Source organism: Anarhichas minor, unplaced genomic scaffold (assembly GCF_050575085.1).
Source record: "Anarhichas minor isolate MPS153535 unplaced genomic scaffold, ASM5057508v1 ptg000045l, whole genome shotgun sequence".
Taxonomy (NCBI): Eukaryota; Metazoa; Chordata; class Actinopteri; order Perciformes; family Anarhichadidae; genus Anarhichas; species Anarhichas minor.
Window position 1 is genome coordinate 5,984,054 of NW_027466491.1, and position 16,303 is coordinate 6,000,356.

The window sequence follows — 16,303 nt, forward strand, 5'->3', positions numbered from 1 at the left end:
TGTATTCATCTGTATTTCAAAGGGTTGCTTGAGTTTATGCATCAAAAATCCATTAATTAATTTGCATTTCATGCACTTGAATGCACCAGCATCTACCTTTTCTCATTAACAGTCATGCAAAACAATCCACTTGCAGCAAGAGGTCTTGATTGTTTGCTAAAAATGCCAAACTAGAAAAGGCTGAAAAGTACCTTTCGACACCGAGCAGGTCATATGTGGTGTGTTTTTAGTGCTATAAACAGGTCATATGTGGTGTGTTTTTAGTGCTATAAGCAGGTCATATGTGGTGTGTTTTTAGTGCTATAAGCAGGTCATATGTGGTGTGTTTTTAGTGCTATAAGCAGGTCATATGAGGTGTGTTTTTAGTGCTATAAGCAGGTCATATGTGGTGTGTTTTTAGTGCTATAAGCAGGTCATATGCGGTGTGTTTTTAGTGCTATAAGCAGGTCATATGTGGTGTGTTTTTAGTGCTATAAGCAGGTCATATGTGGTGTGTTTTTAGTGCTATAAGCAGGTCATATGTGGTGTGTTTTTAGTGCTATAAGCAGGTCATATGTGGTGTGTTTTTAGTGCTATAAGCAGGTCATATGTGGTGTGTTTTAGTGTTATAAGCAGGTCATATGTGGTGTGTTTTTAGTGCTATAAGCAGGTCATATGCGGTGTGTTTTTAGTGCTATAAGCAGGTCATATGTGGTGTGTTTTTAGTGCTATAAGCAGGTCATATGTGGTGTGTTTTTAGTGCTATAAGCAGGTCATATGTGGTGTGTTTTTAGTGCTATAAGCAGGTCATATGTGGTGTGTTTTAGTGTTATAAGCAGGTCATATGTGGTGTGTTTTTAGTGCTATAAGCAGGTCATATGCGGTGTGTTTTTAGTGCTATAAGCAGGTCATATGTGGTGTGTTTTTAGTGCTATAAGCAGGTCATATGTGGTGTGTTTTTAGTGCTATAAGCAGGTCATATGTGGTGTGTTTTTAGTGCTATAAGCAGGTCATATGTGGTGTGTTTTAGTGTTATAAGCAGGTCATATGTGGTGTGTTTTTAGTGCTATAAGCAGGTCATATGCGGTGTGTTTTTAGTGCTATAAGCAGGTCATATGCGGTGTGTTTTTAGTGCTATAAGCAGGTCATATGTGGTGTGTTTTTAGTGCTATAAGCAGGTCATATGTGGTGTGTTTTTAGTGCTATAAGCAGGTCATATGTGGTGTGTTTTTAGTGCTATAAGCAGGTCATATGTGGTGTGTTTTAGTGTTATAAGCAGGTCATATGTGGTGTGTTTTTAGTGCTATAAGCAGGTCATATGTGGTGGACAAGAGAGGTTCACTAGAAGGCCCTCATCAATGTTGTATCGCCCCCACACGAGCGTCAAAGTATTCTTGTTCTGTAACAAGTTGACCAGGGGGAGAGCGGGGACAAAATAGGCCTCGTGGTTTTGTGCCTTGAACAAGCTTCCCTGCCCACACACACACACACACACACATAACACCAGACACACACATACCCAAGGGTGGCTAACTTGAAGGGGGTTGCCATGGAGACAAGACCAGGGCGAGAAAGAAGGGAAGCAAAGAGATGGATGGTGTAGGGGAGGGATGGATGATGGCCAGGGACTGATTTTTTTTTTAGTTTTTAAGTTTCATCCTGCCTCTGAAGATACAGCTCCCTTGTTTTTGTCGCTTTCGCCCCAGCCTGCTGGAGGACGTGCAGACAGTATTGCATTGCAGCTGTTCCACCTCCTTCTCCACCATGTGTTCAATCAAATGCTGCCCTTTCACATTCAAGAAGGTTAGGAATAAGAGACAGTGAGGCGACTAACTAAAGGATGAGAAGAAAGGGACAGGATGAGGTGGAGGATGAGGGTGGGTGAGAATCAGACCATTGTGTAGTTCAGCCAAACTAAAATCTCTTTAACTGCTTGAGTAGATAATTGCTGTGCTACATGACTGACCGTGTGAGTGATCATGTAATTGTAATCGATTGAAGAATGACGTGATTGAATGTGTTCCTACTGACCACGTTACAAAGTGCGTGTGGACAGGTTTTTTGTTTCTTCTTCCGTTTTCTGAACAGTTTTTCCACCTGACAGGATGCAGATGTCACAGTTAGGTTCGTACATATGTAGAGCGTATTTATCAGCCTCTGCATAGCATGCATTTGTGTGTGTATGCTAATCTGTTTGGGTGCCATTGGAGATAATATACTAATTAGCACTTTCACCCTTTTTCCTCATCTCCCCCCCCTCTCTTTCCCCTTCTCCTTCCCTTCCATCATCTCCTCAATCTACTTTTCTTCACTGCCTCCATCCCAACATGCCCCATTTCCTGTTCTTCTGTCGCCTCCTCTTTATTCCTGATCCCATCCCTCACCTCTTTTAGGAGGATGGTCGTGCGGACGTGGTGGACTGCATTGTGCGGGACATCCAGAACAGCCAGTGCCTGATGAACGTGGAGTTCCAGGGTGCCACCTGCCCACATGTCACAATACAGTTTGGGGACACCAAGGACGACGCGGGCCTCGGCCTGGTCAAGGAAGGCTTGGTCATGGTGGACGTCCGCAAGGAGAAGCACCTGCAGAAGATTGTGAGTGAAAAGATGGGATATGCTCTCGGGGATGGGACGGCGGTGTTACTTAAGGCTGATGTGTGGTTCTCTTGTGCTGTTTCTCTCCCTCGCGTCATTAGTTGTTGTTTTTCCTATCTCCGGTCTTGCACTTGTTTGTGGAAAAGACTGATATGATTAAACAGGTCAGTTAAAGAGTTATTAGAGAAATTCATAATGTCAATTTCTATACATTTTCTATTGATTTCTCAGCCCTACTTTTGTTATTTGTGTTTAAAAAAGCAATTACGAGTTTCCATTTTTCAGAATATGACTTGTTTTTCTCTACTTCTTGTTATTTAGTGGCTCACAGTGCTGTCAAAGTGCACAGTATGGATCAATATTTGTATCAGCGCTGTTCTAAATAGACTAGGCTTATTTTTTAAACACACTAAATATGTCTCGCTCATTGTGAAATGGGCCCCTTGTGTATTATTGAATGTTAAAAGGTCTAAATCCTGCCTACAGCTCTCTAACGATCCAATAATTACCACATTTTCATGCGCACATTCATCTGCCCGGTCGTTTCCGTCTCAGTTTGTGATGTATGAATTTGTTTAGAATATAAATTAAAGCAGGTATCACTGGTAGAATGCGTCTCTCTCACACAATAAACACCCACCTCTGCTATTTGCCCCAGATGGCAGCCATTTTGTCAAACGGCGAAGCGTCGCTCATTTACTTTCCTCTCATTATGCTAATTTGCCCGGCAGACTCAAAGCCACTCTGTCCATCAAAGATAAAGGAGAATGTAGGATATTTATTCCCGTCGCCAATGACTGCTTCCGCATAAACCCAACATTAGTCACTCTGCTATTTGTTTTACAATTGTAAATCACACAGGAATGGGGAAACGTGTCCACGAGAGTGTAATTGGTGGCAATCAACGTATACATTTATGCAAATTTAGAGGGTGGTGGGAAGAAAACGTATGCGAAGACATTGTTTCGCTCGCACGCGGAGACGCGGTTAATAACTCATTCTTGTAGATCACAGATAGAAGCACTTCCCGCCTCGGTCAGTCAATAACGCACTGTGTATCAGTGTATTGACCCCTGACCTCTGAGGAGTAGCCGGGAACCGTAACGCAGCCTCTGGGCAATGGACCCGATAGACAAAGGAGAATGATTTAAACCTTTCAGCCATCGGACTAATGGGTTTATAGACTGCACTGATTTAGGTTCCGTTAAATCAAATGCTTTCTCTTTAGTATTCAACGGCTGCATCTCCAGCGTCTCCTCGCTGGCTACAGACCAATAGTTTGATCCGGAGAAAGCTTAACAAGCAGCGGTGTTGCGCGATGTACTTACAAGTGAGTGTTAAAGTAAGCTGGACGGCATTTCTTTTTGATAATTCCACCCATTAAGGCCGCTTCCAAACTCAAAAGACGAAGAAGTCGGTGTGTGTCAGTTCTTGTGTCAGTTCTTTATCCAAACTGAGTAATGTCGACTATATCAGACTCGATATACGACGACCAGTGATGTTGCGTGAATGATTCCCTCTCTGGCCTTTAAGGCTTTATTAGATGTCATACAACCTTTTGAACTCGATGTACAAGGGCTGGAACAATTCATCATGTTTCAACTAGATATAGATTAGTCCACGACAGAAAAGGGCTTTGAGCCATTTTAAGATGATTGGGTTTTGGGCTGTTCGGATAAAACAAGACATTTAAAGACCTCACCTTGGACGAAGGGAAATTGCAATGGGTTAATTGAATTGTCAGTTTCACCTATCCCTATTGTGTAAGCCATCTTGGACTCGCATGCTGCTTTGGATGAAGGCATTCAGTCTGTTAATCTGCTGAGTAGTCTACTATTTTTGTAATCTGTTGACTTTCTGGCTCAAAGATTCACGAGCAGCAGTGCAGCTGATGCTGGTGCGACGACAGATAACGTTATCGTGCACGGCAGTGTCGCCCATAAATGTTCCAAGACACAACCTTTCGTTGAGCTCCGGATCCGTGCCCCCCCCCCCCCCCCCCATGCTTCCCCCTCTTTTATAGGAACTCGCCCTCGAGTTTTGTCGGATCCGAGCCAGCTCACCCTGAGCTCCGTCCTCCTTTCTCTGCTCTCACTCATCCGGACTCATCGGCCCCCCCTTGTAAAAGTGACTTTTGTCCTTCCTATCTGTTCCATTTTGGCTCTATTCTATATTCATTATCCATTCCGGGGGGATTGGAACATGGTCATTGTAATCTGTACTCTCTCGCGCTAAGCATTGCGTAACAGATGGGCTGTAATGTTCACTGGCACTTCAGTGTCTATCAATAGTCGGTCGTAAGTGCACTGAAGGTTAATACCAGTCTTTGAGGATGGCATTGTCCCAAGAGAGGGGGAAGAGAGAGGGATATTCATCCATTTGGGGTTTTATGTCTTTTTCTTTCTTCTTTTTTTCGAGTGCATTTCTGCCTTAAGCCCTACATTGGCGGATGCCCGCTATGTACACCATATGGATGGCTTTTGTTGCAGCTATACAACACGTTCATGGCACAGTCATTGTGAAAAGATGATCATATGCATGCCAGCTGCTGGTGTCTGATTGGAGGGAAGTGGGATATTAAGAGGAGGAATCCGTAAGCCAAATTGTGATTGATAATCTGTACTTATTGAGGGGGGGGGAATTGACAGAGTGACCCAGAGGTGCCGATGGAAGATAAGTGCAACTGACATTGTCCTATATACGATGAACTGACCCAAAATGTAATGGGAGCCCTCGTATATGTATAATCTATCCGACGCTCACAATCAAGCAGATTTAAAGCCATACATCTGGCACATCATGTGTAGTCCGTTAGCGCACGTGTTATTTATGAGAGATTGATATTTAGATTATCGTCAGTGAGTGATATCATTGCTTTATCACCAGCACAGGAAACAGAAGGGGCATTAATGTACCTCACATTACATACAGTAGGTACATCAGGGGCCAGGAACTGTCATGCTAGTTTCAAATATTTTCTCTCAAAGAATACAGCTCTGTTGCCTTCCTGCATCACACTACCCGTCTATTTGTTTCTCCACCTGCTCTTCCTCTTTGTCGCCACTCAAGACATTTTAAATCCAGATATAGACCTTGAGAATAGGCTTCTATAGAAATCAACTTGTATTGTTGCCTCAGGCACAGCACTGCTGTACATTGTCAGGAGCAAATGGCTGCGATGCAAAGTGGCAGCCAATTGTACGTGCTCTCTTGCTATTGGTGTCGTAAATGAGCTGTTAGCAACTCTCGAAGGTAATGGTTCCTCTTGGCAGCCATAGTTAGAGCGGCGTCAACCACTCAGTAATTCTTGAGTGGAGTTGAACGGCACTCGCTATTTCTCCCCTTTAGTATGAAATCTAGTGGATGTGAGTGCATCGATTTTATCCGCCACAAAAGTGTAAAGTTTCATCAAAAGGGCCTCAACATGCACAAGAACCGCCCTGTGTGTGTGTGTGTGTACAAACGACATATTTAGAGTTCTCTTTCTCTGGCCTGACACTCGCACTGACTCCATGCCGTCTCCACCTCAGGCACAGTAGATATACTAAGCCGTCCTTAAATTGTCCTGGCACCATCAACTAACCACCGCTCGGAATGGCAAGTTGCCACACTGGCACGCACTCCCTCACTAAAACACTTCTCTCTCTTTCGTCACCCTTCTTAATGTGTTCCTCCACTCATTGTTCAGTCTGGTTTCTTCCATTCCTTTCTCCCCCTCGTTCCAAAGTTCCACAACATCACTCACTTTTTCCTACTCTCCGTTCCTCTTACTTCCTCCACCTTCTGCACGTCACTCCCTCAACTCCCGGTACTTTCCCCACTCTTCCTCCCGGTGAGCTTGAGGAACGGAGGTGCTAATTTGCTTCTTTTTGTTTTTCTTTCCATACTATGTCATGATGAACAATAACCTCCAGGAATTCAAGTGGAGAGGCACTCGGATCAGATCTGGCGTTGGCCTCATAATGAGCTGTGATTTTTCTTTTTTGAAATGCTGTTATCTGCAATTATTTGCAACTTGCATCAGCCGGCTCTGCCCTGTGAGCTCACACTGAGTTGACAGTTATGCCTCTCTTTTATAGTTTTAAGTGAAGGCGTACAGTAGGGAGACAAGAACTGTGTGTGTGCGTGCCTCGGGGCTAATATTTAAAAAAGAACAAGAGAAAGAAAGTGGGCTCAACGGATAACTACATACACTATAAATGTATTTTTCCCTTTCTACCTGATTGGGTACACGGGTAATAAGTGCCTGCAGCTGCTATCTTTGACTCACACTCAGATTTAGCATTTTTTTGTTGTTGCAGAAATAGCTGAAATGACTCATTTGGAAGGTGACTGTGTGGTTAGAAGCACTATATTTTGTGCTCTGCTGCTTTTCACCGGTGGTTTTTGCGCGTCGCCCAGTCACCTCAGCGAACTGAGATCGCTGCTAGCCCCCCCCCAAACTTCATTAGCGTTACAAGCTAATAATCTCCCGTTTGCCAATTACAAGTCAATTACAAACACGGACGTGTCTGTCGCTACCTAGCGAGCCCAATTATTATCAATCACCAATAGCGACGGAGCCTATATATCGACCTAGACCTAACTTCCATTGCTTTCCCTACTGCAGAGATGAATGTATAGACGCATGTTTGTAAAGACTTGCTTCAGATCTTTATTGAAATGTTACAGAGTTGTGTGTGTGTGTCAGCAGAAGGAAGATTGTGGGGAAAGACAGCTGTGAGGTGGCTCCCTAAGAGTGAAAGCTGCAGATGAGAGTCCTGGAATCTTTAATTACCCAGCAGCCCCCTGGGGAATGCAGTTTTTATTTATTTATTTCCTTTTATCTTCTTTCCCTCTATTGTTGCTGTATTCACTCGGAGGCCTTGCTCTTCATGTATGAATGTTGAGCGTTCAAGTAGCTTTGAGGGGCCAGAAGGGCAGCCTTTAAGTTGTGGCTCACATGCGATGCAGCTATCTCTTTTTTATTCATCCCTGTCTTGTCACATAAACTGCCTCATGGGTAGTGTGTGTGTGTTTTTTTCCCCCCGGTGAAGTTAACAGCGCAGCGGTTGCATTGCGCAGTAATTGTGTTAATGGGGGTTGAAACTGTAGATGAAGATGAAATGGTGTGCTAAGAAGTGTAGTCACACATACACAGGATGCCCCCAGGGATGGGCTGTTCCATTTATCAAAGACCTATTGTGTCGTGTGGTACACATACCCGGCAGTAAGGGGGCTCTCGTGTGATGTAGTGTGCTGCTGCCGTATTGTTGAGGCACTGATACTATCCAGTAATCTCGCTGTAACAAAAATGAGGCCTCACGGGCAAACAGCGTTTCATGTCGTAGCGCCGCTGTTGTCCAAGCAGAGTGGACGAACATAGCACCCCCCCCCCCCTCACTCTAAATGAGTAACAGAATAAAAATAGGGGGTTAAAATGTATGTTTCCAAGGAGAACCAGTAACCAGCCCCATGGATCCTGCCATGGTCAGGTCCCCCACGCCTCCACCCCAACCCAAAGATTCTTCAGCGTGTCGTCTATAAATAGCTTTGAGCCGAATCCAGATCACCAATTGACTGACTTTCAGACTGCTGCCCTCTCTGTTCAACCCCGACACCCATCAAGAACCCCCCCCCCCCCCCCCCCACCACACACACACACACACACACACACACACGCCAAAAAAACACCACAGGGCACATATAAACACACACCCACTGAGCTTCATGGGTATGTGACAGCATGACTGCTCCCCACCAATGACTCAATACCTAATTTACAAGTAGAGTTAGAGATGAGGCCTTTTAATGGACATTTTCTGCTCCCCTGTTATTGGCTGCACACACACACACTCACTTTCACAGGCAGTTGCCTCCCCCTGCTGCCACTGCTCTGAGGGCCCTCTTGACATGTCCTAGCTGACACGCGCCACTTCCCGAGCGCCATTCCATCTTCTGCAGATCTATACACACAGTCGCACACTATATCCTCCCTCCCACACGCCCTGAGGGGTGAGTGGAGGATTGTCAGGAGGGGGGTGGAGGCGCCACATAGTTCAAAATCTTATATTGTTTTGAGTTCTGTGACCTCGTGGGAGATGGAAAATAGATATTGGAGAAAAGAAAGAGCAAACTCCTTACGCAGCCTCTATAAAAGTTAGTGTGTGTTTGCATGCGTGTGTGACATATCTCTATAATGCATTAGTGTTTACGTAAGACTTGTTTTCTCTCCAGTGCCCCTGGGAGAGCGTTGGAAAATGTTCTTTGTGATATCTGTTGTTAGTCCTTGCATTTGTTGTGTGTGCGTGCACGTGTTTCACATGTGTGTGTCCTTCTTAACTCTATGAACCCATGCTGGTGGGCTTGTCATGCCACGTTCCCGCCAAAGCGCCTGATCTCCGACAGCCATGCTGGGGGGGGGACCAGCATGCAACATGGTGTATTCCCAGTTTACCCCGGATAAGGACAATGACACTCATACACATGATGATGTACATATAAGGCTCAGCTTTTCACAAGAAACACCCAGAATTGTTCATAAAGTAGTAAACTGATGTAAGCTAACTAAGAGTCTATCTAACAGTTATTTTCTGCAAAAAGAAGACTGCAGGTTCTCTTGCATCATTGACAATTTTTTGTATTTAATGTGTTTTTTTGCCTTTTTAGAGTCATTCATGGAATTTCTCTTATTTGTATGGGACAAAAAGGCACATCTGTAAAAATGAGCAAAGTCAAAGGCGATCTTTTCATCCTAAATCTATTTAAACAAACCAACATCCCCTCACGCATACACCAGGATTCTCTCCCCGGTTATCTGCTGCTTATGAGCCTTTTCACTATCAAACCACTTGTACAATGAACAGTCTGAGGAGACTTTCCCCTGCTCCCTGCTTGCCATGCAGTATTCATGCACTTGGCATGTTTAAATGAGAGGCATCTCTTAGGACTACAATCCACAGCTCAGCCAAGCGCACTCCACTTGAAACAGTGTGAGTTGCAGACATAAAAAGTTATGTTCCGGCAAACGGTTCCGACTACAACCTGCCGTGTGCAGAGTTGGCTGCTTTGAGTCAAAAGGAGACGGCGATGTAATGAGGATTGAGAGAGCAGTAGGAAAGAACGAACAATGCAGCAACTAAGAAACTGACAAATTGGAGTGAGTAGCTTCTCCTTGTTTTGTTTTTTTTGTGGTTGGAGTTTGACTGCTCTTGTCTGGGAGGCTGTGCGTCTGATCGTCATTGCTGTTAATGAGAAAAGCTCAACCTGCGTGGAGGACGAGCCTCATTGTTCCCTTTTCCACTCGAGTGTTTTTTTTTTTTTACATCGCGTGACATCCCATCTCAGCAGCAAGGACCAAGAGAGCACACCCCGATGCTGGAACTTTGATCAGTCACTTGCCATTCACATGCACCCGATCCAAAACCTGGTTTCACTTCGCACTTTTTGCGTGCTGTGAAATTACAAATAAAAAAAAAAATCGAGGCAGCTCACCTACGCACCAGACGCGCACAACCTGTCGGAAAGCTGCCACGTTAGCGGTTGCTCAGATCCATCACTTTCACACCATGCTTACCAGAACACCACCTGGGCATGGCATGCCGGCCAGCGCGGGCAAATGCGCCGGCTCGCTCTCAGGCAGAGAGAGATTCACAGCCAGGCAGACAAGTGCCAAAACACCAGACCCGCACCACCTGTCGCTCGTCTTACGAAAAGCATCACACTTACACAAAGTCTCCCCACCAAGTCTGCAGCTAGAACGTTACCTGCATGCAAAAACAGATGGTTTTCTAGTCTCAGAAGGCTGACAAAGTCACCCAAAAGTGAACTGTTGGCGTGAAATGATAACAAATTGACTTCAGCTAAACTTTCAGAGACTTGTTGTGTTGCGGACTCCGAGTTCAATGCACGCGAGGACTTAAATCGCACATGTTCGGGGGCACTCCAACATACGCAGCATCCGACTCAGCCAAGCGGCATATCCTCCGCTACTGCCAGTGTCCATGGCCGCTGCTCACCAAACATGGCATCTGTCTGGCATATGGGAGCTCTGTAGGGTCATCCCGACAAGCTCGCTGTCACCCGCCGCCTTCTGCCACCCAATCCCCTTTCAAAACGCTACGTTTTCCTTCCCCCCTCATTGATTATCCTCTTTTCTTTGTTGCGTTTCATATTCTCCTCCTCACCCGGAACACATAATCAACTTTGAGCTTCTTCCTCGTCGGCCTCTCGCCTTCGCTTTGCCGGAGCATCATTTATTTTTGTTTCCGACAACCCTCCCATCATTCCTCCTTTTCCATCCTCCCGTGTTTAACGTTGCACTTGTTTCCCAAAGGCGACAAAAAAAAAAAAAGTCCTTTATTAAGTCATCTCCACATGGGTTTTTGCTTCTGTTTGCGTCTGAATGAACTATTATGCCTCCCTACTGGAGCCAATAGAAAGGCTGTGAAAGAAGGATCCGGGACAGGATACGTGGGGCTGTCATCATCGGTGTTCAGCTGCACACACTGATTGGCCGTTGTGTTGCGCTGAGCTGAAGTGAGCAGAACAGTGAAAGATGAGGGCGAGCCAGGAAAGGCACCCTCCCGACCGGAGCACAAAGAGGCTCACCGCGCTAGCGCCAATATGGCGGCATGTCATCTGTGCGTATTGTGCTGTAGTGCTCTCGACTAAGCGTCTTTCACAGAATTCTTTGGATGCTGATTCTCGGCTACGTGGAGTTTGGCAAAAGTGAGGCGTGAACATGATTTCTATGTTGAGCTGGGGTTTATATTGCGAGCCGTTTTTCTCGTGTAAAGTCTCTCTTTTCTGTGTTCAAATATTGCTGGATCCACTTTGGCAGATATGAAAACCCTCTTCCACATCCTTTTAGTCGGGCCCTAGCTGTCAAAGTGCAGCACTGGGAAAGACGGCTAGAACCGCTACGGGCGCCCTCCAAAGCCCAAATGGCATCGCTTTGCCTTTTGTGTCGGTGAAATATCTTCCGCTGGGTCCTCCATACGGGGACATCTGCCCGATGGGACCGAGATGCCATATCCCAACGCCTTCCAAAAAAATCTCTCCTTTAGTTGGCTTTGATGGATGACTTGTGCAGCCACTGCACTTTCCCAAGCCACACACTCACGCATGCACTCCCTTCCACAGAGTGGCTGTACAATCCAGCTGCAGGTCTGTTATCTTGGCGGTGCCATGTGCAGCGTCGCTATCAAATCAACCTACGTGCACAAGCTAGCTAAGCAATTAAACTCCAGGGCCCCATCCACACTTGACAGTTTGGCATCTGGCATCTTGTTCTGGTGTGTGTGTGTGTGTGTGTGTGTGATCGTCTGAGTGTGAAATCCAGCTCATCTGCTACTATAATAAGCTACGAAACATGGTGCACAATTGAATCCATCACAACAACTCGATGACTCATCTTTTCTGTCCTCATCTTTTTTTTGCTTTCTTTGAGTTCTTTCTTTTTATTAATTATACTTTATATACATTGTACATTCAGACGGAATGTGAGTGGCCAGGGGTGAACGTGGTGGAGGTGAGGTGAACTGTGTGTGTGTGTGTGTGTGTGTGTGTGTGTGTGTGTGTGTGTGTGTGTAGGGCTTTATTACTGTATCATCGCTGACATTGTAATGGTGGAGGACAGCTCCACTCAGAGTGTCTGCCGTCGGGCTTTCCAAGGTCCCATACATCCACTTACACTGCACCCATCTGACCAAACACACACACACACACACACTCTCTCTCTCTCTCTCTCTCTCTCTCTCTCTCTCTCTCTCTCAGCCCCAGCCAGCCCCCACCCCTTTGCCCTATGACTCATCACTGGTTCATTCATTGAGGTTAAATGGCGGTTCTAGCAGAAGCGGTCAATATGCTCAACTCTGCACATTGCCTCCCTCCTCTCTCTTCCTCTCTGTACTTACAGCATAATGTCCATATTACGTTTGTCCACTTCTCTGTGTCCCTGTAAACAAATGCATTAATATGTAACCAGCGCTAGATCATTTGATGCTCCTACTGAGCAACTTGCATGTGTGTGTGTCACATGTCTATATGGTCGATATGCTAGCATTAGCCACCAGTGTTTCCACTGTCAGTTGATACTATGAATAACTGTACTTTTTTATAGGAAAGTCTTAGACTTACTGTCCAAGAGAGCTTTGATACATGAACCGCAGGTAGAACTTGGGACTCAGCTCGTAGCGTAGTGAGACGTCCTTTGAATGCACTTGGTTATAAATCACTACAAACCAGTGAGGTGTTGGCCTGAGGCGAGCATACACGAGGGGGTACGAGAGCCTCTCATCTCCAGTGGCTTTGCTAGTGTGAGTTGTCGCATGAAGTGCGAAGTGATGCCCTGCACGCGGTGGTTAAAGCAATGACCCCCCCAAACAGTGAGCCGCAATGTAGCGGTCTGCACGCCTTGCGCTTCCTTCACACGTTGGTACGATCAGCGTCCCGTGCTGTGTCACCACCACTCTGTGGCTGTGTGTGTGTGTGTGTGTGTGTGCGTGTTATCTTGATCCGAGACTCCAGTGTTGGTGAGAGGGGGTGAGCAAGTGCCCTTCAGGAGCAGAGCAGGGCAAAAGGATGCATTTATGCACCTTAATCCTTTAAACCCCGACCTGTGACGCAGTGATGCGACATGCTAATGACTCTTCTCTCTCTGCACTAGGTGACAGAGTACCTGAACAGTCAAGAATCTGCCAAGAGTGCCAGGGTAAGTCACGTCCTCCACTCATTGTCTTTCCCTCTCTCTTTACACCAGCTCCTCTGTCGCTTCCTCTTCCTAATAATTGTGTTGTTGTTTTTCGGCCTCTCGGTGAGAAACCTAATGTTGCCAAAACAAGAATACGTTACGACACTAATTACTTGTCCGTACAAACTACCGGAGAGACGCTCTCGTTTCTCTTTGCTGCTTTTGTCTATCTCTCGCTCAAGATGCGACACATTACGCTGGCAGACACCATTGTCCCGTATGGATTGTCGCCCACAGTCTGTTGCAGGTCCATACTGTGAAAGTGGGGGTGGCGGATGTGTGCAAACGTGTGCAGTGGGGGTAGAAAGAGAGCAGGGACAAATGGCAGCACATGGCACACAGTGTTGAGACGAGGCGAGCCACAGAGCTTTGACAGAACACTGTCCGGTGGAAATGACTTTATTTGAGGCCAGGAAACGGCCTGTTCACTTTAAATTGGCAGCAAAATAATGGAATGGAGTTCATGAATGCATGGAAATAATGGAGGTCGTGAGGAATGAATACATTTCCATTGTACAAAAGCAAAACTATAGGGGGTGTTTATTCTTGTGCGATTACTTTGCAAGTCGATGTATTTTTTCCTCCTTCAACAGACAACTAAATAAATAACAATAGATGTCTATTAGCATGAGCTTCTCAGATGCCGTATGTCCAAAGTGTCAGAGCCCCGTCCTGTTTTAGTTTTTACTCGTGTAAATGTCTCTAACAGTCACCCCGTGGTTGTGCAGCCTGCGCAGACAATGAGCCAGTCGGAGGTGGAATTGGCTCTCGTCACAATTGCAGTTACTACCATGTTGTCGGGGTGTCGGGGAGGAGGAGGAGGGAAAAGAAGGTGGTGGAGTGAGAGACGGGGGGGGGGGGGGAATGGCAATATGTAGAAATGGCTCCATTCATTCATTCATCCTAATAACTAATTCTAATTAGCACAGTCGCTAATTAGCCATGAATCACATCATTAACAGCTGAGCGCGCAGGCTTGTGAGAGCCAAAAACGAAACATCCCACACACACACACACACACACACACACACACACACACACACACACACACACCCCTCAGACTGCACATTTTCTACCACATTTAAATAACTAATAGCGTACTGGATACCGATCCAAACTGCGCACACACACTTTGCCATTTGCATTGTAATGCAGGCAATATTTAGCTGGGAAGTCCATGTGCTGGTTTATGAGGCGCTGCAGATGTGTGAATGTAATGGAGTAGGAGAAGCAATAGACTGGGTGGTGTTTGAGGCGCTGTGGGCCTCCAGCTCGGACGGTCGGGCACAAAGAATCTGATTAAATGGTGGTGATGATGCAGCGGCCTTCACACTGGGCTGTGGAAGCAGAGACCTAACCTTTCGACATTGCATGCTGGCTTTTCTTCTACCGCCTACTCTGTTTTTCTTCTTCTTTTCTCTCTCCTGACCATTTATCATGCAACGTGCAAGAGAGGTTATTGCCGAACCCATTCAAAGCAAGTGTGGACATAACGGCTTTTTGTGATTATTTCTCTCTTTCTTCCCTTCAGCTCAATATTTGGCGCTACGGAGACTTCCGTGCGGACGATGCCGATGAGTTTGGTTACAGACGTTAAAAAGAATACGAAACCGACCATCCAATCAACACCATTCCAAAGACCACCATGGACGGCGAGTGACGCATTGGACAGAAGACAGATGACGAAAAAACTAAACGACAAGCATTGACTCGATCTTCCTTTTTATTTGACACTTCATCCCTCCAGTCCAGACTTCTTTTCTGCTCATATTTTATTTTCTCCAGCTAGCCCCCCCCCCCCCTCCTAGCTCCAAATAGAGCATGCTATCAATGCTAAATGGATACATAATCATGCAGGAATCACTTTCCATTCATCCTTTCTTTTCTTAAGCAGCCTGCACTCTTGCCAATCTGTGTTGTTTACCATGTTACCTTTTCTGCAGAATTCCTGTGTGACTGACAATAAATCTGATACTTACGTACGTGTTTCAGCCAATCGTGTTCTTTGCTCTCTGACCCCTGCTTTCTTCAGGAAAGGGACTGGGTGTTTGGGGGGGGGGGGGGGGGGGGAGACGCTTGGTTTTTTTTTGCAAATAAATGCTTCCCTAATGAATTTCATGTAAATGTGAGGATATGTTGAAAAGTGTAAATTGATTTATTTTAGAGAAATGCTGTAGGTGGAGCCACACAGACAAAAAAAAAAAAAAGGGAGGAGTTTATTTTTGTCTTGGATGTATATCTGTGTGATGACATTTGCGGATGTTTTTGTGGGGAGTGTTTTGTCGTTTATTCACTGTCACACTTTTATGACCAGTAACAGCGGATGCCATCATTTGGCGTTTCATCATCTCTCTTTCTCCTTCTGTAAAGTTTACATTCTAAAGAAATGGTTATGATCCTGTCTTTGGCAGTCTCTTCTCTTTCTGTCTCTGTATGCCACAGCAGAAAGCGTGTTTGAATTTGTTTCCACATAATGGACCTTTGCATTCTCCTAAATAAAAAGCAAACAAAGGGTTTTGTTTATTTTTTTTCACAAATGAATAGACGGCCCTTGGTACACTCACTGCCTGAGGGATTTCTTGGGATTTTAGCATATATTTCTATGTACTATAGCCCTAGTTTTGATTTATTTTCTGGTTCATATGCTTCAAATGCTCTATGCTACAGTTATAAAAATAGGGATATAATGAAGTTCTCATAAATATTTAATATTGCCTGCTATACAAATAAATGAGTATAAAGCAACTGTGCTTTGCCAAATATGACATAAACCACATTCATCACTTTAATGATTGAAAGCAGGGGTTCTCAAAGTTTTGATGACTAATGACAAAATAAGGGAGCCTGCATATGATTGAGGGCCGCACAGAAAAAGTGCACACATGAAAACTAAAATCTTTTCAATATGACTTATTATACCAGGGGTCACCAACCTTTTTGAAACGGAGAGCTACTTAAAGGGTACCGAGTAGTACGAAGGGCGACTTGTTTGATA

General features: G+C 45.3%; 1 protein-coding gene across 2 annotated transcripts in view; it reads left to right on the plus strand.

Annotated features, from left to right (window-relative positions):
• The window catches only part of snd1 (staphylococcal nuclease and tudor domain containing 1), a 142,281-nt gene extending 126,459 nt beyond the window's left edge, over positions 1–15,822 (plus strand). The window contains exons 22-24 of one of the 2 annotated variants that reach the window (XM_076111852.1): positions 2,373–2,576; positions 13,225–13,269; positions 14,840–15,822. In XM_076111852.1, the coding sequence (XP_075967967.1) occupies positions 2,373–2,576; positions 13,225–13,269; positions 14,840–14,905 (315 nt within the window). In that variant the 3' untranslated portion in view covers positions 14,906–15,822. Of the gene's footprint in view, positions 1–2,067; positions 2,104–2,372; positions 2,577–13,224; positions 13,270–14,839 lie in introns of those variants that run through there. The other variant, XM_076111853.1, reaches the window with a different exon arrangement.
• The last annotated feature ends 481 nt before the right edge of the window (positions 15,823–16,303 follow it).